At 35.6% G+C, this 26,128-nt stretch overlaps 2 protein-coding genes across 3 annotated transcripts in view; one reads left to right on the top strand and one right to left on the bottom strand.

Annotated features, from left to right (window-relative positions):
* The window catches only part of LOC148951299 (glutamate carboxypeptidase 2-like), a 42,779-nt gene extending 31,758 nt beyond the window's left edge, over window positions 1-11,021 (bottom strand). Inside the window, exon 1 of the mRNA XM_089090787.1 lies at window positions 10,630-11,021. Coding sequence (XP_088946913.1) covers window positions 10,630-10,938 — 309 coding nt within the window. The 5' untranslated portion in view covers window positions 10,939-11,021. The remainder of the gene's footprint in view (window positions 1-10,629) is intronic.
* The window catches only part of LOC148951298 (tRNA N6-adenosine threonylcarbamoyltransferase, mitochondrial-like), a 120,604-nt gene that overhangs the window by 46,485 nt on the left and 47,991 nt on the right, over window positions 1-26,128 (top strand). Inside the window, exon 3 of one of the 2 annotated variants that reach the window (XM_089090795.1) lies at window positions 10,944-11,031. In XM_089090795.1, coding sequence (XP_088946921.1) covers window positions 10,948-11,031 — 84 coding nt within the window. In that variant the 5' untranslated portion in view covers window positions 10,944-10,947. Of the gene's footprint in view, window positions 1-10,896; window positions 11,032-26,128 lie in introns of those variants that run through there. The other variant, XM_089090794.1, reaches the window with a different exon arrangement.

Raw genomic sequence — 26,128 nt, 5'->3', positions numbered from 1 at the left:
GAAATAATTCCATAACCTGTCTAAAACAGTTTCGCCAAAATTATCCCTAAACGTAATTCAGCGTGCTCCTTTTGTTTTTGGCATCTCTGCGCTAATGCATTTCAAATTAATAAGAAACCTGATTCCCGCGCTAAAACAATTCATCGCTAAGATTTTTCATGGAGAATTGTTTCCATGGCGTTTGGTTATTAATATCCTTTGGAGTTCGACCAAAAGAGTTGTTTCCGAGGCAAAGACATTAATGACTTGGATCTATTCCTGGAGCAGTACCTGACAGACATTACTAAACTTTGCCCGGAAACAATTTGATTAATGACTGACAGCAAAGTGAGAAAAATACTGTTTTTCCATTCTCACTGACAAAAACCATGAAACATACATAAATTGCTGTTGACATCCATGAAAGTGAGAAAGTTCCTGTTTTTTCATTCTCACTGACAAAAACCATAAAACAGACAAAATTCCTGGTTTTTCAAGTGACAAAGTTCCTGTTTTTTCATTCTCACTGACAAAACCCATTAAACATCCATGAAAAACATCAAATAAATCGATCAACACACATAACCATCGATGAAAACATACATAAATGTGACAAAATTCCTGTTTTTCAAATTCTCATTGACAAAAAACCATAAACCACGTGGTTCTATGCCCATATATGGTGTTAAAAAAAGTTATAGGTGGCAGCAGGGGTGGGTGTCACGAGTCGGACCCCCATTTCTACTATCGTGTGGTGAAAACTATTTTTTCAAAACAAATTTCAAAAAATAACCCTAATCAGGGACAAATTTATGCAAATGAATGTGTCCATGGTAAGAAAGGTGGAGCAGCTTCATGTATTCCATCCCTGGACCTTAACTTTTATATTCTCCTTCCATTGGGGTCCTTTATTTTGTCTGCTGAACTGTGTACCATCCACCTTGCCCTAGATCTTTTATAGATTAAAAAAAAACAAGTTTTTACAACTGAGAATAAGGAGCGACATGAAAACTTAAAAGGAACAGAAATTATTCCGTATATGAAACGGGCTGACCCCTCCTCAACGCCTCGCTCCTTATAGCAAAGTTTTTTATTGTTTTAAAAAATAAAGTTGTGAGACAGAGCTAAACTTTAGCGTAAAGAGTGAGGCGTTGAGGAGGGGACATCCCCTTTCACATACGGAATAATTTGTGTTCGTTTTAAGTTTTAATGTCGCTCCTTACTTTCAGTTTAAAGAAATTGTTTTTTTTTATTTAATTTCTGATCGTTTTTTAGTTAATGCAGCTTTTATTTTGACTCACCGTCATTGAATAAGTAAACAAAATTTGCATAAAAATTTTACTCTTCTTTTGTTAAATGGCTGTCTCTAAATTTAGTTCTGACGTAATTTACAAATTAACTTACGTAACGAACTTCTTTATTCGTATATTTTTCTTCTGGCAAAAAATACGTTGCAGATATAGTTGCAGATTTTTGAAGATATGAGCTTGAAACCTATGTAATAGGGTTTTCTGATACGCTGAATCTGGCGGTGGGATTTTCATTAAAATTCTTTCACTTGCAGGGGATGTTTCCTCCCTCTTTAAAAATCAGGTAAATTTTAAATTTTCTCAGGCTCGTAGCCTTTGATGAGTAATACTAAACTTAATAAAATTTATATATTTAGAATCAGCATTATTTCCTTTGATACATTTATTGACATAAAAATTCCGTTTTTAAAAGTTTCGATTACTATTGATAATTCGATTACTATTCGATTACTTTTTTTTTTTTTTTTTTTTTTTTTTTCGTATATGTTATTACGTATATGAGGGGGTTCTCCCCTTAGTCAATTCCACGCTCTTTACGTTAAAATTTAAAAAAAAATTTAATTCACAAACCACTGAATCACAAAGGCCGGTTAATTATAATAGATATCTCTTTTGAAAGCACTAAAAAAACTGTAGCGTAAAGAGCGAGGTATTTACTTGGGGGAGAACCCCCTCATATACCTAATAATTTCTGTTCGTTTTAAGTTCTAATGTTGCTTCTTACTTTCAGTTGAAAACTTGTTTTTTTTTTAATTTAATTTCTGATCGTTTTTTTAAATAATGCTTGGAAATCCGGCGCACCCTTCATAGAAATGTCCCTTACCCCAAAGAAACATCCTCCACGGAAAGATTCTCCCGACTCCTCCAGCCCCCACCCCCACCAGAAAAAAATCCTTCCTGAAAATGTCTGTATACTTCCCAATAACCAATGCAATATGTAAGCAATGGGCAAAGTTCATATCTTGCAGCCCTTCCCCTGGGAACTGTTGGGGATTAAGTCATCCTAAAAGACATATTTATTGGAGGGCACGCATCGTGATCTTTCTTCAAGCAAAAAATGCAAATTTCCACCTTTTTGCAGATAGGAGCGTGAAACTTCTTTACTAGGGTTCTCTGATAAGCTGAATGTGATGGTGTAATTTTCGTTAAAGTTAATTAAAAATGCAAAATTCCACATTTTTGCAGATAGGAGTTTAAAGCTTCTTTAATAATGTTCGTTGATAAGCTGAATCTGATGGTGTGAATTTCGTTAAAAGTTAATTAAAAAAAATTGTAATTAAAACAAAATTTTATTGTTTAAAAAAAATTGAGTTGTGAGAAAGTCAAACTTTAGCGTAAAGAGCGAGGCGTTGAGGAGGGGACAGCCCCTTTCATATACGGAATAATTTCTGTTCGTTTTAAGTTTTAACATCGTTCCTTACTTTCAGTTAAAAAGAACTTGTTTTTTTTATTTCATTTGTGAACGTTTTTGAATTAATGCAGGTTTTGATTTTGGCTCATCGTGCATGAATAATTAAAACGAAATTTGCAGATTAATTTTACTTTTATTTGGTTAAATGGCTTTCTCGAAACTTGTTGAATTTTATTTACGAACGTTTTTATTAGCAATAAATATACGTAACTTACGAATTAACTTACGTAACGAACTTCTATATTCATATATTTTTAATACGTATATTAGGGGGTTTTCCCCCTAGTCAATACCTTGCTCTTTAAGCTAAAGTTCAAATTTTGTGCCAATTCTTTAAAAATGACCTCTTAATCACAAAGGCCGTTAATTAGAATAAATAGCTCTTATGAAATTAATAAAAAATCTTTGTCTTAAAGAGCAAGGCATTGACTAGAAAGTGAACCCAATCATATAGCTAATATTCGTTTGTTCGTTTTAAGTTTTGATGTTGCTCCTTACTTTCAGTTGAAAAACTTGTTTTTTTTATATTTAATTTCTGATTTTTTTTAAAATAATGATGGGAAATCCAGCACCCCCTTCATAGCAATGTCCCTTCCCCCATGAAAACTTCCTTCATGAAAAGATCCTCCCATATAACTCCCGACCCACCCCCACCCCCCCTACCAGAAAAAATTCCCGCTGAAAACGTCTGTATACTTCCCAATAACCAATACTATATGTTAACATTGGGTAAAGTTCATAACTTTCAGCCTTCCCCCTGGGGGCTTCGAGGGATTAAGTCATCCTAAAAGACATAGTTATAATATTTTCGACCATGCTGAACAAAATGGATACCTAAAAATTTTTATTAGATCACTTTGGGAAAAAAATGAGCTTGGGAGGGGGCCTTGTTGCCCTCCATTTTTTGGGTAACTTAATAAGGACACTAGAACTTTTAATTTCAGCTCCATTGAGCCCTCCCACGATATTCTAGGACCACTGGGTCGATACGGTCACCCCTGGGGAAAAAAAACAACAACAAAAAAAAACAAATAAACACGCATCCGTGATCTTTCTTCTGGCAAAAAATGGAAAATTCCACATTTTTATAGATGGGAGCTTGAAACCTCTACAGTAGGGTTCTCTGATACGCTGAATGTAATGGTGTGATTTTCATTAAGGTTCTAAAACTTTTAGGGGGTCTTTCCCCCTTTTTTCGAAAATCAGCCAAATTTTCTTAGGCGCGTAACTTTTGATAGGTAAGATTAAACTTGATGAAACTTATATTTTTGAGATCAGAATTAAAATCTGATTCTTTTGATGTATCTATTGGTATCAAAATCTTGTTTTTTAGAGTTTCGGTTACCATTGAGCCGGGTCGCTCCTTACTTACAGTTCGTTACCACGAACTGTTTGATTGTTTAGAGTCTGAAAGTATTCACTCTTTAACTGACTCCCAATCTGCAATACATTTGCTCTCAAGTTTAAACAGAATTATTGATGATAAGGGCACACTTCTTGTGTGCGATGCGATCACACAAGAAGTGTGATTTTTGTATCTTGACCAAGTCCCCTACCCTCCTTTTTCATAGATTAAAATTTTGTTTAGTGTCATATCGGGAAAACCTAAGTATTGGTTATTACAAGGTCTAAGAATTTAGTGTACTTGTGCATAATATGGTACCCACAAAAGAAGTCAAGTTTGGTTAATGCTAAGAAAAAAAAATAGGATGAATATATAGTAGTTTAGAAACAAATTTGGGCTATATATTTGCCGTTGGAGGTGGATGGGTGGTAGAGCATAGCATATATATACGTAACCTAACCAAGGTACCTTCCCCCCCTAAACCCCAAAAAACAACAGTTTAAATACTGTAAACGCAATGGAAATCACTCTTTTTAGTCTATTTCTCTATTGCAAATACCCGTTTGTCGGGTTTTGTGTCTTGATTCCATGATACAGTTATAGCGGTGGGTACCAGACAGTGCCCAAGTACCGAATTTAGTTTCAGAAATACGATAGGCCTACCATAAAGGCAGGCAAATGAAAAAAAGTATTTGTTTGCTGTTTGAGGAGTTCTTTTATTGGAGTTTTGTGTTTTATGTTTCAGCAATGGTAGCATAGGGGCTAGATCAAAATTATATATGGAAGCTTTATTACCCTAAATTCTGAACGGAAGAAGATCTCATAATATGGCAATCCGAGAGCCATATCTAAACGAGTTGACGGGTAAATAAAACTGCATACATGGATTCAAAGACAATGTATTTCGGAATTAGTGTTTATATACTGCATACACTAAAAAAAAGTCTCAAATGCTGAAAACGAATGCATTTATACATATGTATGTTATTGCTATATACTGGAAATAAATTTACACTTCTTAGCTGTCCTTGTCATTGAAATTATCCTGTCTAGATTATGCTAAAACCGTGATAAGTTTCTTCAAAATAAAAAAAAAAAATCATTTTTTTTTTGAAGGTCAGTCTCGGCCAAAAGATAAAACGAAAGCCCCATCTTTATGAATTTTCTAACCCCTTCATGCATAGAACGACGCGATTTCGTAAGGAGTACAATTGCTTCTGTCACGAAAGAAGAAAATACTGACTAGGACTTAGTCAAGGCTCAAAAAGTAAATGTGGCACTTAGAAGTACCGCCAATTACCATAATCTGTAAGCCATTTCTTAACGGATTGAAGGCAGGGGCGCAATTTGCTATGGTCCAGGAGCAACAGCTGGTCCTACTAGATTCTCTTTCGCCCCCCCCCTAGATCTCAGGTTGCTCGACCAGGTTAAACTTAGTTTCTGCAAAAAATCTTGTCACTAAGATAAGCCTTCAAAATACAAGTATCTAGAGAAACAGGAAGTTTTCTTTAGTATATTTATGTCTTTATGCTAATATATGGAACATTTCTCAGTTTTCACTGTCATTTTCATTTGATCTAGTAAATTTGGCTCCACCATTGCCCCCCCCAGGATTTTGACTAAATTACGCCACTGATCGAGGGACCAATAAAATTTATTGCGTGACTTATGAGCAATACATTGTCTGTTTGGTTTCCTTTTTTGGGGGGGGGGGGGGGAACCATCAAAATTTGTTTATATATATTTTGGTTGAGTTTCTACGAGTCCGACAAAAATTCCAGAGGGGTTAAACCACCTCTCAATACGGCCTTGCTTCTGAGGCCTTTTGCATAGAAACATTTGCTCCAATCTATTCATTTGAAAATTTCAACCAATTCTTACTCCCTTCTTAGTAGTCAAACCACACATACTTGATGACAACTAGTCATCTGTAAGAGTTTGCTAAATGTTAGATTCTTGCTAAAATGTTACAGATTCTTGCCACTAGATTAAGTAATCTCTATGCTTTTTAATTTTCTGGAAAAAAATTCAGAATCGGTAACCCGGAAATTATTCAGCGAAGTAACGACCCTTTACAGACATGAAAACACTGCCTTAATAAATGTACGTCATTCCTTTTAAAACCCGTTAATTTTCGAAGCCACCTATTATCCAAGTTGAATTGTATGCTTTTTGTGCATCGACACCGGTCACCCCATCGTAGATAGAGTTCAAACCAAATTCGCCAGTGTCACTATTTACAGCCGTATTCTTGAATAAAATTTTCTTAATTTCCAGACTTTTACGAACATTTTGCTTTGATCCCCGGTCCCTAGAAATTAAAGAAACATTGTCGAACAAAATAAAATGGTCTGGAAAATTAAAAATATGTTTCGAAAGGGCTGAAGTGAAATCTTCAGACTTTCAGAATTTTGATTTAAAGTCGATGAAACAGAGTCTTTATTCTGTAAAAATCTCATTTCCAAATTATGGTTAGTACGTCCCACCTATGAGCTTCCAAAGTACATGGGATCTGATAGACCCCACTTTGTTGCCATGAGTTGTTGCCACTTTGTTGCCCAAAGTTTCTAAAGATTTCTAAGGAAGACTTGGAGACGACTCGGGAGAAGGATGTGTTTTATTCCTTACCATATGTACCCGGATTAAGTCAAAAACTTAAAAGAATTTTACAGAGTAATGGTCTAGAGGTAGCTTTAAAGAGTAATAATACTTTGGGTAGTTTTCTAAATTCTTGGAAGGATCTAACTTTATTTGGGCAACAAAGTGGGGTCTATCAGATCCCATATACTTGTGGAAGCGCATATGTGTAAAATTCTATATATAATACCTTTAGACCATTACTCCGTAAAATTCTTTTAAGTTTTTCACTTAATCTGGGTACATATGGTAAGGAATAAAACACATCCTTCTCCCGAGTCGTCTCCAAGTCTTCCTTAGAAATCTCTAGAAACTTTGGGCAACAAAGTGGGGTCTATCAGATCCCATGTACTTCGGAAGCTCATAGGTGGGACGTACTAACCATAATTTGGAAATGAGATTATTACAGCATAAAGACTCTATATCATCGGCTTTAAAGCAAAATTCTAAGTCTGAAGTTTTCACTTCGGCCCTTTCGGAACATATTTTCAATTTTACAGATCATTTTATTTTGTTCGATAATATCTCTTTGATTTCTAGGGACCGGGGTTTAAAGCAAAATGTTGGCAAAACTCTTGGGATTAAGAAAATTTTATTCAAGAATATTGCTTTAAATCGTGACACGGATGAATTTGGTTTGAACTCTATCTACGACAATTTATTAAAATCTGATAGAGTAAGGTTCAATTCACTTAATGCAGTTAACCTCTGTCCAAATTTTTGTTCATTCAACACTAATGGACCGGATCCAAGAAGGTTAAAGAGACTAGCTTCAGTTTTTGCTTTGGAAAGAATTAGGTTATCAAACAATATGTACTTTTATTTTATTACGTATATAAACTATTGTTTTTAATTGTTTTAGTTTAGTTTTACTACTGATGACGGTCACTACATATGTGACCAAAATATCATTTTTTTTCTGTGAAATTTATCACTGTCTATTAAAAGGATTTTATCCCTATTTAAACTTTTATTTATCGTCATGGAAAGGCAGTGTGGTCTCCGAAATTGTCTACGATAATGAATTACATACGATTGATCAATACCTAACCAAAAATCTGGGGGGGGGGGGTGTAAGCACGGATGGATTTTCGCAGGGAAGGATCTTCCGGGGAAAGTTTTCACGGTGAGAAAAGGTTGATTTCCCGGTATGATTTGAAAAATTTAAATACTCCAGAAATTAAATGAAAAACACAAGTTTTTTCAAATGAAAGTAAAGAACAGCATCAAAACTTAAGACAAAAAGAAATCATGAGGGAGCTGCCTCTTCCTCAACTGCCGATCTTTTCGTTATCAAAATAAATAAAGCAAGTTTTTCAATTGAAAGTAAAAATAAACATCAAAACTTAAAATGAACAGAAATTATTACGTATATGACGGGGATTGCCCCCTCCTCAACACCTCGCTCTTCACGCTAAAGTTTTTAGGCACTTTAAAAAAAGGTGCTTATTGTACTAATTAAACAACCTTTGCGCTTCAGTAGTCGTTTTTAAAAAAATGGAACAAAATTTAAACTTTAGCGCAAAGAGTGAGGTGCTGAAGAGAAGGGAACCCTCATCGCATACGTAATAAGTTCTGTTCGTTTTAAGTTTTAATGTTGCTCCTTAATCTCAGTTGAAGAAACTTTTTTTCATTTTAATTTCTGATAATTTTTTAAATAACGCTAGAAAATTCGGCTCCACCTCCACGGAAAAATCCGGCTCCACCTCCACGGAAAAATCGCCCTCCCACGGAAATATCCTCTGGGCAATTTAATCCTCATGAAAATTTACCCCGGGCAATTACCCCTAACACCTACGCGTAAAATTCAGTCGGTAAACAGAAAGCAAGACATATAAAGAAATTTCGTATAGAGGTTCTGGCAAAATCCCCCAGTATAAAATTTCCCCTGAAAAATTCACCCCCTGGAAACTTTTCTCTCTATGGAAAATTCCCCCTTTACAATATAGGCTACCCCCAGCAGAAAATTCTTCCTCCCCGCCCTACCCGAAAAATGTATGCATACTTCCCAATAACGAATACTACACGTAAACAATGGGCAAATTTTATAACTTAAAGACCTTTCCCCAGGAGCTGTGGGGGTCATGTTACCTCCAAACTCCAAAGACATAGTTATTGAGCCTTTCAGCTATGTTGAACAAAATAGCTATCTCGGAATTTTGATCAGACAATTTTGGGGAAAAAGTGGCGTGGGAGGGGGCCTAGTTGCCCTCCAATTTTTTCAGTGACTTAAAAAGGGCACTAGAAATTTTAATTAGTAGAACTAAACTAAAACAATTAAGAACATTAATTTATAAACGAAATAAAATAAAACTACATATTGTTTAATAATCTAATTCTTTTCAAAGCAAAAACGGAAGCTAGTCTCTTTGAACTTCTTAAGTCCAGTTCATTAGCGTTGAATGAACTAAAACTTGGACAGAAATTAACTACATCGGGTGAATTGAACTCTGCTCTATCAGATTTTAATACATTATTGTAGAACTTTTAATTTCCGTTAGAATGTGCCCTCTCCCGATGTTCTAGGCCCACTGGGTCGATATGATCACCGCTGGAAAAAAAAAACAAATAAACACGCATCCGTGATCTTTCTTCTCGCAAATGAAAAATACAAAATTCCACACTTTTGGAGATAGAATCTTGAAACCTCTACAGTAGGGTTCTCTAATACTCTGAATCGGATGGTTTGATTTTCATTAAGATTCTATGACTTTTGAAGGGTGTTTCTCCCTTTTTTCGAAAATCAGGCAAATTTTCTCAGGCTCGTATCCTTTGATGGGCGAAACTAAACTTAATGAAAGTTATATATTTAAAATCCGCATAAAAGAGTTTCTGTTACTATTGAGCCGGCTCGCTCCTCACTTCCAGTTCGTTACCACGAACTGTTTGAAAATTTGACATTTTGTCCCAATCCTTCAAAAACGACTCAAAAACACTAAGGCCGTTTAATTGCAATAAGAAGTTTTTTTTAAACACTAAAAAACTTTAGCTTACGAGCGAGGGCTGAGGATTCCCCGCCCCTGTTATGCGGAATAATTTATGTTCGTTTTAATGTTGCTCCTTACTTTCAGTTGAAAAACTTCCCTTTTTTATTTAATACCAAATCAAGTAAGATTTGAAGAGGAATACCTTTTTAATATTTCTTTCGGGTTTTTACCGTTAATCTTATTGCTTCAAACTATTTCTTTTTTTTACCATATTAAATAAAAAAAAAAAAAGTTTTTCAACTGAAAGTAAGAAGCAACATTAAACTTAAAGCGAACATAAATTATTCTGTTTATGAGGGGGCCTACCTCTTCCTCAACCCTTGCTCTTTATGCAAATGTCTTAATTTCCTTTAAAACACTTATCATTCAAGTTTAACCATCCTTCAGTTTGAGCAGTCTTTCTTAAAGAACTGTGGCATAAGTTAACCTTTAGCGTAAAGAGCGAGGGCTGAGCAAGGGGCAAAAATTCCAAAATTTCTTTTTTTTTCAATAGTCATATTTTTTCTTTGACTGCTCAATTTTGCATGTGCAGGGATTTTCCTGTGGGAGGGGGGGGGACGAAAAACACTCATTTTACAATAAGATGGTCGGAGACTTGACATCCACCTTTGTTATAATATATATATATATATATATATATATATATATATATATATATATATATATATATATATATATATATATATATATATATATATATATATATATATATATATATATATATATATATATATATATATATATATATATATATATATATATATATATATATATATATATATATATATATATATATATATATATATATATATATATATATATATATATATATATATATATATATATATATATATATATATACGGAGGAAACTAATATATCAGGAGGAAACAGGCCTAGAAATTTTAAAAATCACATCTATTGTCTCTCTAAAAATAATAGCCAATGATAGTAATACTCACTCCGCTTGTTTTGCTCTCGCTTGGATAGGATAACAACACTTGATATTCCTTAATTTCTACTTTGTCAACTCCTTGTGACATCCAAACTTCTTTTAAATATGCAGCTTGTTCATAGTCTGCTTTTGTTCCTCCAACATGGGGCAGGGACGTTAAATATTGTAAGTTTGACTCAATGTTGCTTGCATTCATTTCTTCTGTTAATATATGTTCCCAATCTGCTTGTTTTTGATAAAATTCAAATGATCGCCCACATGTTTGGCAATTTGCTGTAGATGCTAAAAACAAAATTAAACAGTAGCATATTTTCATTTCAGAAAAATGACCTGCAGGTGTATTCTTCGAGGTGTTCGTGACAACATCCAAAGGAAGACTAATAAATGGGACTCCTTGCACACTCAATTTGTAAGTTATTATCATTTTTACATTTTAATAGATAACTAGTCTAGAGTGTCAGTTAGCTAAAGAATTGTCGTTCGGACTAGACAAATCTCCAACAAAGAGCTGAACAGGGTTCATAGTCTATGCCTGAATGCAACTTGTGCAAGGTATGGCCTTTGCACCCCCCCACCCTCCAGAAGTCTAAAGATGCTTTTGATTTACTATAATCAAAGTCCAAACACGGATGAAGGAACGCAGTGAAGGTAAAAAGCAAAGTAGCCAAGGCACAGGGTGTTTTTCTGCAATTGAAAAAAATGTAGGAAGATAAGTCTACAAACTAAGATTGAGATATTAAAGGCCTTGGTAATGACAGTGGTCAAGTATGGCTTTGGATTGCGGGTGCTTCGAATGGCTGAAGCTTTGAATACACATGGGTTGACGATGAACACACGCACCAGTGTTGGTCTCATGCGGCTTGCTGCTGCAGTGAGTTATTATTAGTAATGATTATTATACATCTAAATTTAGGGGAGGGGGGGGCATGAACATTCCACCTCGATTAGTACTTGTAAGTTTCTCCTTCTTTTTCTCCCTCTCCTTTGTGTTTTAAATACGTTGGAAAATATAAAATACTTGTTGATATATCTTTGCTCTTTCTTTTGACTGAACCTTTTTCAGACCCTCTACTTTGCAAAGAAAACAAAAATGGTAGGTATGATTCGGCGGATTACTCTTAGGCATAGTCGTTATATTGTTCCTTGTTCCTACCAGTTTACTTTAGACAGATACTATCGATCAAATATTAATATTCAGACATATTTGATTTTTGACTGGTCAAGGTCATCCCTTGCAAAATCTTAATTTAAAACTAAGAATTTAAACAGTGACTGCTCAAATGTTTTCTAATTAGTAGGTCACCCCCGTATCTGCATATGGACATATGGACGGAAGTTTATTATGGAGTGAGTTTGTCAAAACAGGCAAAATAAGACAAATTGTCAGGAAATTAAAGAAAATTTTGCAAATAATTTTGAGTTCGAGTTCTTGCAACCAGGCACGCACGCTGGAACTTGTTGTCGAAGGGGAGGGGAGGTTGTCTAATAAAAAAAAGTTTGATGATTATAATAAGAAGTGTCCAGCAATTTGAATCAGTTTAGGATTCTGGATGGCTGGGTCGCACCCCCTACATACCTCCATGCCTGGAACATCCTCTTTCGCACTTTCCTTTCGAGGGTTTGTGTGTGTGGGGGGGGGGGGTGTTGTAGATTCCTCGAAGTAGAAGAAATGAGATGAAATTTATTGTGCAATATATAAAACTGCGAGATTTTTGAGGAGCAGAGGGATGACTCCAAAATTTATACCTACCTTGTATTATCATTGCATTTATAACACTGGTGGGGAGTGGAAAGGTGGACCCCAGAACAAGCGTCAGCTACATTTCCCAATGCTTCACACAGCATTTTATTTAAATACTAATGAAAGTTAAAACTACCATCAAGCGCGAAGATCCGCGCACATTCCTGCTACAATTTAATTACCTCTTATTTATTTATATCTTCTTTCGAGCCTAATTCTATCTTTCTTTCCAGCATAACTTTATTTAAATACTTATAAAAACGACTCCTAGCAACATACACCGCAGATCTGCCCCCCCCCTCCCCCCTGCTACAGTCTAATCACCTGTTGTTTATGTGTATTTTTTATTCGGGCCTGATTTTACCTTTCTGTCGATTTTCACTTTATTTAAATACTAATTGAGAAACAATCATAGCAACGAGCCCGGAAGATCTGCGCACATCTCTGCTACAATATATCCAGTCATTTTTTTTTTGTTTTACATTCCTTCGAGGCTAATTTTACCTTTCAAATTTTACTTCTGGGACTTTAAAGCTTTCTATTAACGAAGTTCCAAAAATTAGTGATAATTAGCCCCAGACACTGAGCAAAACCTTAGAAATTGCCATTTTTGGTCGAAAATGTAATTACATTTTATTGTTCTTTGATATTTCAAAACGAAATCGTATGCTATATTCCATCCCTCAACGCCTCCATTTTTTATTCTCATTTTGGCCCCCTGTAAGGTACGCTTGCACTTTTTTTTGCATATAAATTACGAAATTGTTATTTATATTATTTGATTTTTTTTGTCCAATTACAAAGCCAATTTTGACCAGCTTTTTTTATTAAAAAAAAAAAACTTTACTGGGAGAATTGTCATATTCGAGTCCAAGAATGCCGATAAATAACTAGAACAAGCCAGATGGCAGTAAAGAAAGTCGGATGGGATTCAAGAGGAGTGGATTAGACCAAGAAAGTTGGAAAAGAACTATGAAAGGCAATTTTTCTGTATTAATTTGATGTATGGCAAATACAGATTTTGGATTTTCATGTTTTTTCGTGTTTAAAGCTCTGGGTTTTTCTTTTCTCCCTTGGGCCTTTGAGCCTCACACTTTGCCATCACAGATTACAAAAACTATTTTGCCCCACCCTAGATTGTTTCTATTAAACCATAGAAGGTTTTAGCCTGCTTTTTTAGAAGTCCCCAAAAACACGCAAATTCACAATGATATATACGAAATAACGGAAGAACGTATAAAATCTTGGAGGGATTCAATAAAAAACTTGCACTACTTCTTATGGTGTCTTGAGGCTAATTTTTATAAATCCTCCACATTGACTTTAAAAGGTTTGAAAGAAGTGTTAGTAAGGACATAAAAATTTCCGTTCCTAAATCAACTACAAATGACAGTTTTTTCACATTAACCAGTTTTTCTAAACGTCTTTTCTCAATTTTGGTTACTATGGGCCGCGGTTCGTTCTTAACTAAGTTGCAGCTACCTAAAACAGTGTTTGCCTAAGGTTAGCATTTGGTGCGTCAATTACACCAAGATTAGTTTATTAATATAAAAAAAAATCTAAATCTCAAAACAGGGATTGATCTTACCCTCATTGAACGTTCAGTTACCACCAAGGCCGTATCCAGGGGGAAGGTAGGGTTTTGCCCCCCCCCCCCCCCCGAAATGTTTGTCCGACTCATTTTGACTTTGGAATTAGTAGCAGTAATTCGAGGATCTGGAAGATTCAGCTAGACGGCATAATTGTAAACTATTGTACTGGTATGTTAATAAATTGAGAGGGAGTAGTCAATCCGGACTTGGCCCAGTTAAAGATAGGTGGCTCTGAGGTTAGAAATAAATTACTGAAGATTATGAATGATTTTCTGATAAAGGGGAAGTACCTAACGATTTTAGGAAAACCTTAATTATGCCACTTTATAAGAAAAGTGATAATAGTGAGTTTGGTAATTATCGAGGCATTATTCTGGTCTCTGTAGGTAGCAAATTACTTAGTAATATGTTACTTTTTAGACTGAGAGTTGCCGTAGACAAAGTTTTAAGAGAATAACAGTGCGGTTTTAGAAAAGGTAGAGGATGTGTCGACCAAATTTTCACTCTCAGGTTAATAATTGAGAAGTGCCTGAGTTGTCAAACACCTTTGGTCCTCAGTTTTATAGATTATGAGTAAGCGTTCGATTCTGCTGATAGAAGATCTTTCGTAAAAGTTTTATCCTTGTATGGTATACCAGACAAATAGATTAAAGTGATTAGTGCTATGTACGAGAATAACACTGCGGCGGTTAAGGTAGGAAATGAGGTTAGCAGCTGGTTTTGTATTAAATCAGAAGTTAAGTAGAGTTGTGGTCTATCCTCTTTCTATATAGATCATTTTTATGAACTTTGTCTTAAGGAGCATAGGAAAGGTTATGAGAGGACATAAAATAAAATGGGGAGGAAGAAGTTTTCTGTACTTAGGTTATTCTGATTATTAAAGTATACTAGAGGAAAGTATGAGCAAAATTTGCGAACTTTCAGAAGTTTTGCAAGTTCAGGAATTAATGTTAGGAAAACTAAGTCACTAAGGCTAGGAATAAGTGAAGATGAAAAGCTGACGTTGGGTAGTGAAACGATTGATCAGGTGGGTAGCTTCACTTACCTTGGTAGTATTAGTAGTAAAGATGGTGGGAGTAGTGAAGATGTTGAATTTAGAATAGCCAAGGCTCAGGGTGTTTTTTCACAGTTAAAAAAAAGTTTCGAAGAATTGGAAGATAAGTCTGCAAATCAAGATTAGAATATTAGAAGCTACAATGATGACAGTGGTCAAAAATCGCTCTGAAGCATGGGTGCTCCGAAAAATGGATGAAGATTTGCTAGGTGTTTTCTAGAGAAATTGCTGAAGGATTGTTCTGGGTGCCCGGCTAACTGACCGTCTTTAAACAATAGGCTGTGCTAAAAATATGTTTCAATAATGCTCTCTAGGGCTATAATGAAAGAAAGGTGGAGGTGGCTAGGGCACGCTGTGTGGATGAAGGATTACATATTGCCGAAGATTGTTCTTTTCGGCCAAACGGAAAGCAAGTCGTCCTCGTCTGGGGTGGGAGGACATCATAAAAAAAGATCTAAAGGAAATGGGAATTTCGTGGGAGGGGGTAAAATGGAGGCTTTGAATGGACTGGGGTGGGACCATCGCCCTATGTTCAGTGTTGCCAAATTTTGAAGAAAACACCCTTCGCCGATCGCCTAATCTTTTAAATTGATTACAGTGTTGCCAAACGCTGTCTCCTATAACCTAAAGGATTATTAAAAATACCTTAGCACAATTATTTCAGAGCATAGGAGATTCTAAGGGGTCAGATACTATTTTCTGGGACTAAACCATATCTGCTTGACTAGTAGCTTATTTTAAAAAAGCGGTCAATGGCCTTGCTATGAATTATTTTGCCCTTTATAGTGTTTTTATTAAGTAAAAAACAATTGTCCTTGTGTTTATCATAAAATTCAATATTTTCTTCATTGCTAGAGCTCTTTTTGACTTTCTCATTTAACGAGTGCCATTTTCTTATCGCCCTAGTCTTAAAATTCCATCTATAAGGTCAAAGAATGAGAAAAGGTTCCTGTTCTTGTCAGAATATGGAGTGCTATCATCAGAAAGATGAGACATTTCAAATGAACTGTCACTCGCCACAAATCGGAGCACAATCACAATTGGCTACTAGCAGAGGAGATTCTAAAGGGTCAGATACTATTGTTTGGGACTAAACCATATCTGCTTGGCTAGTAGCTCATTTTAAAGCCTTTTTTCTCCAATTCATAATATATACGTCTTACCGCACTTAAACTTCTTTAATTTAATTTACTTCCGAAATAAACTTTTTCTAGGAAATTCAAAATCCTTGTCTTACAAAAAGCGCCGCGATGGCCTTGCTTTGGCTTATTGTGCCCTATACAGTATTTTTATGAAGTGAAAAAAATAGACCTTCTATTTATCATAGAATTCAATATTTTCTTCATTGCTACAGCTCTTTGTTACTTTCTTATTTAACCAGGGCGATTTTCTTATCGCCCTAGTCTTAAAATTCCATCTATAAGGTCAAAGAATGAAAAAAGGTTCCTATTCTTGTCAAAACGTGGAATGCTATCATCAGACAGATGAGACGTTTCAAATGAGCTGTCACTCGCCACAAATCGGAGCACAATCACAATTGGCTCATAGCAGAGGAGATTCTAAGGGGTCAGACACTATTGTTTGGGACTAAACCATATATGCTTGACTAGTAGCTCATTTTAAAGCCCTTTTTTCTCTGATTCATAATATATATGTCTTATCGCTCTTAAATATATTGAATTCAATTTAGTTCCCAAATAAAGTTTTTCTAAGAAATTCAAAATCCTTGTCTTACAAAAAAGCGAGCGATGGCCTTGCCTTGGATTATTATGCACTATACACTGTTTTTATGAAGTGAAAAACAATAGCCCTTTGATTTATCCTAAAATTCAATATTTTCTTCTTTATTACAGCTCTTTGTGACTTTCTTATTTAACCAGGGCGATTTTCTTAACGCCCTAGTCTTAAAATTCCATCTATAAGGTCAAAGAATGAGAAAAAGGTTCCTATTCTTGTCAAAACATGGAGTGCTATCATCAGACAGATGAGACGTTTCAAATGAGCTGTCATTCGCTACAAATCGGAGCACAATCACTATTGGCTTACAGCAGAGGAGATTCTAAGGGGTCAGACACTATTTTCTAGGACTAAACCATATCTGCTTGAATAGTAGCTCATTTCAAATCCCTTTTTCTTCTGATTCATAATATATACGTCTTACCGCGTTTAAAAGTCTTGAATTCAGTTTAGTTGCCAAATAAAGTTTTACCTACGAAATTCAAAATCCTTGTCTTACAAAAAAGCGGGTGATGGCCTTGCTTTGGCTTATTATACCCTATACAATGTTTTTGTTATGTGAAAAACAATTACCCTTGTATTTATCATAAAATTCAATATTTTCTTCATTGCTACAGCTCTTTGTGACTTTCTTTTCTTAACCAGGGTGATTTTCTTATCGCCCTAGTCTTAAAATTCCATCTATAAGGTCAAAGAATGAGAAAAGGTTCCTATTCTTGTCAAAACATGGATTGCTATCATTAGACAGATAAGAAGTTCCAAATGAACTGTCACTCTCTCAAATCGGAGCACAATCACAATTAGCTCGTAGCAGAGGAGATTCTAAGGCGCCTGACACTACTTTTAGGGACTAAACCGTATTTGCTTCACTAGTAGCTCATTTTAAAGTGCTTTTCCCTCTGATTCATAATATATACATCTTACTGCTTTTAAACGTCTTGAATTTAAGTTAGTTCCCAAATAAAGTTTTTCTAAGAATTCAAAATCCTTGTCTTACAAAAAAGCGTGGGATGGCCTTGCTTTGGCTTATTATTCCCTGTAGAGTGAAAATGAAAAAGTTTTTATGAAGTGAAAAATAATAACCCTTAGATTTATCATAAAACTGAATATCATCTTCATTGTTGTAACTCTTTGTGACTTTCTTATTTAACCAGGGCGATTTTCTTATCGCCCTAGTCTTAAAATTCCATCTATAAGGTCAAAGAATGAGAAAAGGTTCCTATTCTTGTCAAAACATAGATTACTATCATTAGACAGATGTGACGTTTGAAATGAGCTGTCACTCGCCACAAATCGGAGCACAATTACAATTGGCTCACAGCTTAGGAAATTCTAAGGGGCCAGACACTATTTTCTGGGACTAAACCATATCTGCTTGACTAGTAGCTCATTTTAAAGCCCTTTTTTCTCGGATTCATTAAAAATACGTCTTACCGCGTTTAATAGTCTTGAATTCTATTTAGTTTCCAGATAAATTTTCTCAGGCTTGTAGCTTTGATGAGTAACACTAAATTAATAGAACTTATATATTTGGAATCGGTATAATAAGCCAGTTCTTTTGATAGATCTATTGGCATTAAGATTCCATTTTTTACAGTTTCAATTACTATTGAGCCGCGTCGCTCCTTATATATAGTTCTTTAGTTCCGTGAATGTCCAAAATTCGTGAACGTCAACATTTACCGGTGAATGTCCGAAATTTCTTTTTTTTTTCTTAAAACAAAAAATTGTTCCTTTTATAGTTACAGATTTTACTTGGGCCATGATGTATGCAGTTCTCTAGGCACTAAATAAAGATACGTTGATACAGTATTTGAACTGGTGTTATGATGTGGTAAAAAAAAAGGTGTCAATATAAATAAAAAAAACTAAGCTAATGATATGTGCGGCACATATGATCAAATTTTTTTATAGGTTCTGCGCTCTTGAGTACAAAGATTCTAAGACAACTGCCTTCATACTTCGTTGAGTAGCTATGACAATGCAACAAAAATCGTTGGAGTCGATAAAAGAATACTAGACCTGCTTAAGAGCACTTTTAACCGAAAAATATATTACAGATAAGGTAAAATAGAGAGTACTGGATCTATTAAAATCTGTAAGTGAACCATCTAGCCCGAGGTTCCAACCAGATGCTGTCTCTGAAGACAATACTATAGACGATTCTGAGTTTACTGGTAATTGTGACGTTGATGATGAAAATCCTTTAATATCTTTCTTTGCTTTTCATGATGAGTGCTCAGAGGACAATAGTAGGGACAGGGAATTAAACCCTTATTATAGTTTGAAAGTTTGTCATAGGCTAGAACAAATAATTATTAAACTTTGCCCTTTAATTACTGCAATAATGCTAAATGGTAGATTTACTAGGCATACAAATGCATCAGCAGAAAATTATTTCAAAATAATGAAAAGACAGGTTTACAAAGTTGGTCTAAGTCCCATGGACCCTGGTGAATTTGTTGATACGAGTTACATAAATGCTATAACCATGGTTTCAAACAGGATTGCTTTCCTGAATAACTATACCCCTACCTCTAAAATTACTAGCTCAAGAAAACGAATGCATACTGATATGGAGCAACAAAAAGAAGAAGAAAAGAAAAGCAATTTCCAAAAATGGATACTGTAAAAGAGGTCTGGAAGAAATAAAAACAATAACAAAAATATAACTGGCTCCAAATATTATGACCTGTCCCCTAACCTGTGTCTTCCACCGGAATACATTATACCTGCTGAAAAATTGAACAAAGAAACACAAAACCAGCTAAAATATTTAAAAAAATGAACAGTTGGACTAGTTCCAAGACTTTAGCAACGCATATTCGAAGTATTCTTCGGGTCACAGCGATTCAATTGTTATAGGAAGCGTGTCAGTGGGGGGGGGGAGAAGGGAAACAATTTGGTAAACATTTCAATAGGTGAACTGGCGTCAATAATGGGACAGGATTGGCTAAGTGATCAGATTATGGAGGCCTATATAATGAATAGAATAAAGGAAAGAAATCTAGGCCATGGTATCGTTCTTCAAGGAGCACCACTTGTAAACTAGATCTTATTACAACTCAAGGATCCAGGTTATTTGATTCCTGCCAAAATTTCGATTTTTTTGGTTAACGAGTTCGGTGTGCACTGGACGCTTATTTTCATTGATAGTCTGAGCAGGAGTTACATTTTTTTTACCCTTTACAGAGTGAAGACAAATATTTGGGCAAATTTTCAAACGTTTTTCTTGATAAACGCTCCGATTTAAAAATTTTGCCCTTTAAATTTAAAAAACAAGAAGATGGTTTCAATTTTGGGCCGATGTGCCTTCAATTTAAAAATTTTCTTTGCAGCTCGATAGATTTGGAGTGTGAAGATCCACTCAACGATCTCTACTTAAATTTCAGAGACGAAGAAAATATAATTGACAATTTGTTGCTACGAAAGTAGCAATACAATACGAGCCCAAATCTTTGCAGAAATTGTAAAAGCCATGGACATATCGTTGAATGATATTTGCAGAATTTGCAGAATGTCACCTGTAACATATCAGTCAAATTCTGATTCGTCGGAATCAGATGATGCAACAAATTGGATTGGATGTAATACAAATGAAGACCATTGGTTCCACAGGGATTGTTTCTTTAAAATGTTTAAAACTGTACAAGAGGGAAAATTAAACTGTCTAATTTGTAGAATATTTTAGCTTTTGAAAGAGATAAATTCAACAGTCATGTAAATAATGTTCAATTATATCTTTCCAAATGAAAAATAATGAATGACTTGAATAAAACAGTTCGTGGTAACGAACTGTAAGTAAGGAGCGACCCGGCTCAATGGTAACCGAAACTCTAGAAAACGGGTTTTTGATACCAATAGATATATCAAAAGAATCAGATTTCAATTTTGATTTCAAATATATAACTTTCATCAAGTTTAGTGCTACTTATCAAAAGTTACGTGCCTTAGAAAATTTGGCTGATTTTCGAAAAAAGAGGAAAATGCCCCTTAAACGGAATAGAACCTCGATGAAAAGCATGCCGTCATATTTGGTATATTCGAAGACCCTAGTGCAAAGGTTTTGGGTATCTATCTTCAAAATTATGGAATTTTGTATTTTTTTGCCAGAAGAAAGATCACGGATGCGTGTTTATTTGTTTGTTTGTTTGTTTGTTTTTTTTTGCTTTTTTTCACCAGGGGTGATCGTATCGTCCCAGTGGTCCTAGAATATCCTGGGAGGGCTCATTGGAACGGAAATTAAAAGTTCTAGTGCCCTTTTCAAGTGACCAAAAAAAATGGAGGGCAATTAGGCCCCCTCCCACGCTTATTTTTTTCCCAAAGTCACCCGATCAAAATTTTGAGATAGCCATTTTGTTCAGTATGGTCAAAAATATGATAAATACGTCTTTTAGGATCACTTAATCCCCCGAAGTTCCCAGAGGGAGGGCTAAAAGTTATGAACTCTACCCAATGTAAACTTTAGTATTGGTTATTGGGAAGTATACAGAAGTTTTCAGGAGGTTTTTTACTGGTAGTGGGAGGGAAGGGTGGGTCGGTGGTTCTGTTGGAGGATCTGTTCATGAAGGAAGTTTTCATGGGGGAAGGAAATTGCCATGAAGGGGGCGCCGGACTTGCCAGCATTATTTATTGGTTATTGGGAAGTATACAACCATTTTCAGGAAGGATTTTTTCTGGAGGGGGGGCTAGAGGAGGGGGTTACTCTGGATAATATTTCCGTGGAGGATTTTTCTTTGGGGTAAGAGACATTTCTATGAAGGGGGTGCCGGATTTCCAAGCATTATTTAAGAAACATTCAGAAATTAAATAAAAAAAATAAGTTTTTTCAACTGAAATGTAAGAAGGAATATTAGAACTTAAAACGAACAGAAATTATAACGTATGTGATGGGGTTCTCCCCCAAGTCAATACCTACGCTACAGTTTTTTTTAGTGCTTTCAAAAGAGCTATCTATTCTAATTAAACGGCCTTTGTGATTCAGGGGTTTGTGAATCAAAATTTGTTTTAACTTTTAACGTAAAGAGCGTGGTATTGACTAAGGGAGAACCCCTTCATATAAGTAATAACATATACGTAATAAAAAAAACAATAAAAAAAACAATCGATACGGCTCAATAGTAATCGAAAATTTTAAAAACAAAATTTTGATGTCAATAAATGTATCAAAAGAATGTGTTTATAATGCTGATCCTAAATATATAAATTTTATTAAGTTTAGTATTACTCATCAAAGGCTACGAGCCTGAGAAAATTTACTCGATTTTTTAAAGAGGGGGAAACATCCCCTACAAGTGAAAGAATTTTAATGAAAATCACACCGTCAGATTCAGCGTATCAGAAAACAATATTACATAGGTTTCAAGCTCATATCTGCAAAAATCTGCAACTTTGTATTTTTTGCCAGAAGAAAAATATACGAATATAGAAGTTAGTTACGTAAGTTAATTTGTAAAGACATCCATTTAGCAAAAGAAAAGTAAAATTTTTATGCAAATAAAAGCTGCATTAACTAAAAAACGATCAGAAATTAAATAAAAAAAACAAGTTTTTTAAACTGAAAGTAAGGAGCGACATTAAAACTTAAAACGAACAGAAATTATTCCGTATATGAAAGGGGCTGTCCCCTCCTCAACGCCTCGCTCTTTACGCTAAAGTTTGACTCTGTCTCACAACTTTATTTTTTAAAACAATAAAAAACTTTAGCGTAAAGAGCGAGGCGTTGAGGAGGGGACAGCCCCTTTCATATACGGAATAATTTCTGTTCGTTTTAAGTTTTAATGTCGCTCCTTACTTTCAGTTTAAAAAACTTGTTTTTTTTATTTAATCCAATAAAAGAACTGAGTCAGATAAAACAGTTGAATCAAACGACATTCATACTGTTGCATAGCTTAAAAAATATGTGCATAATAGTGCAAATTTGGCCCTAGACTCAATTTTGCTGAAATTGATAGGGCTAAATGTTGGATTGATAAATTAGTTTGGGTTTGAAAACAACTACATACTGAAATTAAACTAATTGATTACTTTGGCTCAAGAAAATCGGTCTCTTCATTTGTTTACACTACGATGTTCATTCTATACTGAAAAACTTAAGTACAAAAGTTAATTACCAAAAAAAAAAAAAAAAAGACTCATTAAAGGGAAGTTTTGGGTGCTCAACTATTGCACAAGTTTCGTATATCTAAAATTCAGGGGCCAGACTTTTAAACGTGGTAAGACGTATATATTATGAATGAAAACTTATGGGAACTAATTTGAATTCAAGACTTTCAAACGCTGTAAGACGTATATATTATGAATCAGAGAAAAAAGGACTCTCAAATGAGTTGCTAGTGAAGTATATATTATGAATCAGAGAAAAAAGGGCTTTAAAATGCGCTTTTTTGTGAGACAAGGATTTTGAATTTCGTAGAAAAACTTTATTTGGGAACTAAATTTAATTCAAGACTTTTAAACACGGTAAGACGTATGTATTATGAACCAGAGAAAAAAGGGCTTTAAAATGAGCTACTAGTGAAGCAGATATGGTTTAGTCCCAGAAAATAGTGTCTGACCCCATAGTATCTCCTCCGCTGTGAGCCGATTGTGATTGTGCTCCGATTTGTGTCTAGTGACAGCTCATTTGAAACATCCCATCTGTCTGATGATAGCACTCCATATTTTGACAAGAATAGGAACCTTTTTCTCATTCTTTGACCTTATAGATGGATATAGTAATTGTGTTAAAGTATTTCTAATAGTCCTTTAGGCTATAGGAGACAAAATTCGGCAACACTGTAATCAATTTAAAAGATTGGGCGATCGGCGAAAGGTGTTTTCTTCCAAATTTGACAACACTGAGCATAGGGCGATGGGCTATTACTTCAGGCTGGTAAGATTGAGATGGAGGAGGAGCGTGTGTAGCTAGTAGTTAGTAGTTGTTAGTAGTTATGTTAGTTATGTTAGTAGTTCGTAGTTATGTTAGTATGTTAGTAGTAGTTGTTAGTAGTAGCTATGAGTTGTTAGTAGTAGTAGTATGTGTAGTTTTTGGGCGGCTTTGATTTAGTAGCGGACTCCGAAATGCATCGGTGATCGTCACGCTTATAGACAATGGCCCAGGCACACGAGCTGTCGTCTCTAGAATATCCAAGACTGGATGTTTTTCTTTACAGCGCTCACAGATCTCCTTGTTGGAAACTCGTTCATTGCGCTGGACGCGTAGAATGTGATTGAGACAATCGTGATCAAAGACATCTAGACTTCTACAACTTTGAGCTTAAACAGCCCACGTTTCATACCCATGTAGGAGAGTGCATGTGACGATCGCCTCGTAGACTCTAGTTTTCGTTTTGAAGAATACGCTTTGACGCTTTCATAGTGATTTAATGAGCTGAGCGAAGCTGGCAGAGGCTTTTCGAATCGCATTTCAGTTTTATTGTCGGATTTCCCCTCTAATTTGATGGAGGATCCAAGGTAGACGTTTTCTCCAATCTGCTCAATGCTGTTGCTGTTCAGGGATAGAGAAAGGCGACTTTGAGAATTGGCAGACATCTCTTTGGTCTTTATTGGACTTGTTCTTAATCCAACCACGGCAGAGTAGCATGCAACTTGGATCACCATCATTTGATCTTTTAGTGTCGGATTTCCCCTCTAATTTGACGGAGGATCCAAGGTAGACGTTTTCTCCAATCTGCTCAATGCTGTTGCTGTTCAGGGATAGAGAAAGGCGACTTTGAGAATTGGCAGACATCTCTTTGGTCTTTATTGGACTTGTTCTTAATCCAACCACGGCAGAGTAGCATGCAACTTGGATCACCATCATTTGAGCTTTCAGTGTCGGATTTCCCCTCTAATTTGACGGAGGATCCAAGGTAGACGTTTTCTCCAATCTGCTCAATGCTGTTGCTGTTCAGGGATAGAGAAAGGCGACTTTGAGAATTGGCAGACATTTCTTTGGTCTTTATTGGACTTGTTCTTAATCCAACCACGGCAGAGTAGCATGCAACTTGGATCACCATCATTTGAGCTTTCAGTGTCGGATTTCCCCTCTAATTTGACGGAGGATCCAAGGTAGACGTTTTCTCCAATCTGCTCAATGCTGTTGCTGTTCAGGGATAGAGAAAGGCGACTTTGAGAATTGGCAGACATTTCTTTGGTCTTTATTGGACTTGTTCTTAATCCAACCACGGCAGAGTAGCATGCAACTTGGATCACCATCATTTGAGCTTTCAGTGAAGCATTTTCTGCCAGAACAATATTATCAGCATAGTCCAAATCAGTATCTTGAACACCTTTTCCAACCGTCACTCCTTTATGGGCTCACAACTCTCCATTATCCAACCAATTACGTAATTAAAAAGGTTAGGGGATAAGAGGTTACCTTGCTCAATCCCTTGCATAAGCCTCGTATTCCTCGGGCTTGCATAAGTCCATATCCTCCTCTGCGTGCCTTTGTAGTACGCTTTCAAAAGCTCTACGAAACGTGAGGGCATTCAATTCTCGTCTAGAATACGCCAGAGACGTTTCCGCTCGACTCAATCGAATGATGCTATGAGATCGGCGAAGATAAGGATCGGTGGCCAACAATATCTTTGGCACTGCTGAAACAGCAGCCTAAGGTTAAAAATTTGCTTGGGACAAGAACCCTTGTTCGACAGCCAGTATTCTTGTTCTTACCTCATTCTCTCTTTTTGGGCTTGTTTGAACCTATTCAGAAGAAGAATGACAAACAACTACGCCGCGATATCAGTAAGAGCGATTCCACGGTAATTCTTCGCTGTGAACTGTCACCCTTTTTGAAGTGAGGAAGAAGAACTGAAACTTTCCAACCCTTCGGTAAATTCTTTCGATCCAGATTTCGTTTTTCCACAGGAGGGAATTCTCCCCAGGGAATTTTCTGGGCGGGTTTCCCTTGAATTTCCTTTCTTTTGAGGTCGCAGCAAAGCATGATAGGTAAGCTAGTCCTTGATAAAATTGATAAGGCTGTTCTAAAAGCACTCAACTGGTGATACAGCAACTTCTATCGTTGTCAAATTGTAAGGTTTAGCCAGTCGACTATTAAAAACTGTTTGTACGTCCCGCAAATATTGGTAGTAAAAGTATAAAGAAGCTTCAATCCGTTTTGAGAAGGTGGTTCCTTGTCTGTTTCTGAAAGTTTTCTTTTTCTTTTCTAAAGCACACTCCATAAATCGGTGTTGCTTTGCCTTTGCACTGCACTGCCTTGGTCTGCTGCTTTGCCTGCTTTGCACTGCCTTTAGTAAGTTTAAAAAAAGCTCGGAAGTGAGTTTGATAAACAGTCCGTATACACTATTTAAAATAGCTTTTCTAGGTCATTATTTTAACCTACCTACGACGGGAAAAAAATTTATTTTCATGCAGTTTTTTTAGTGTCATGTTTCTA

The sequence above is a fragment of the Artemia sp. Qi Xiang Cuo genome, chromosome 6 (genome assembly GCF_049724085.1).
Source record: "Artemia sp. Qi Xiang Cuo chromosome 6, ASM4972408v1, whole genome shotgun sequence".
Classification (NCBI taxonomy): domain Eukaryota; kingdom Metazoa; phylum Arthropoda; class Branchiopoda; order Anostraca; family Artemiidae; genus Artemia; species Artemia sp. Qi Xiang Cuo.
The sequence above is the reverse complement of the archived record's forward strand: the minus strand, read 5'-3'. Positions and strand labels throughout refer to the sequence as shown.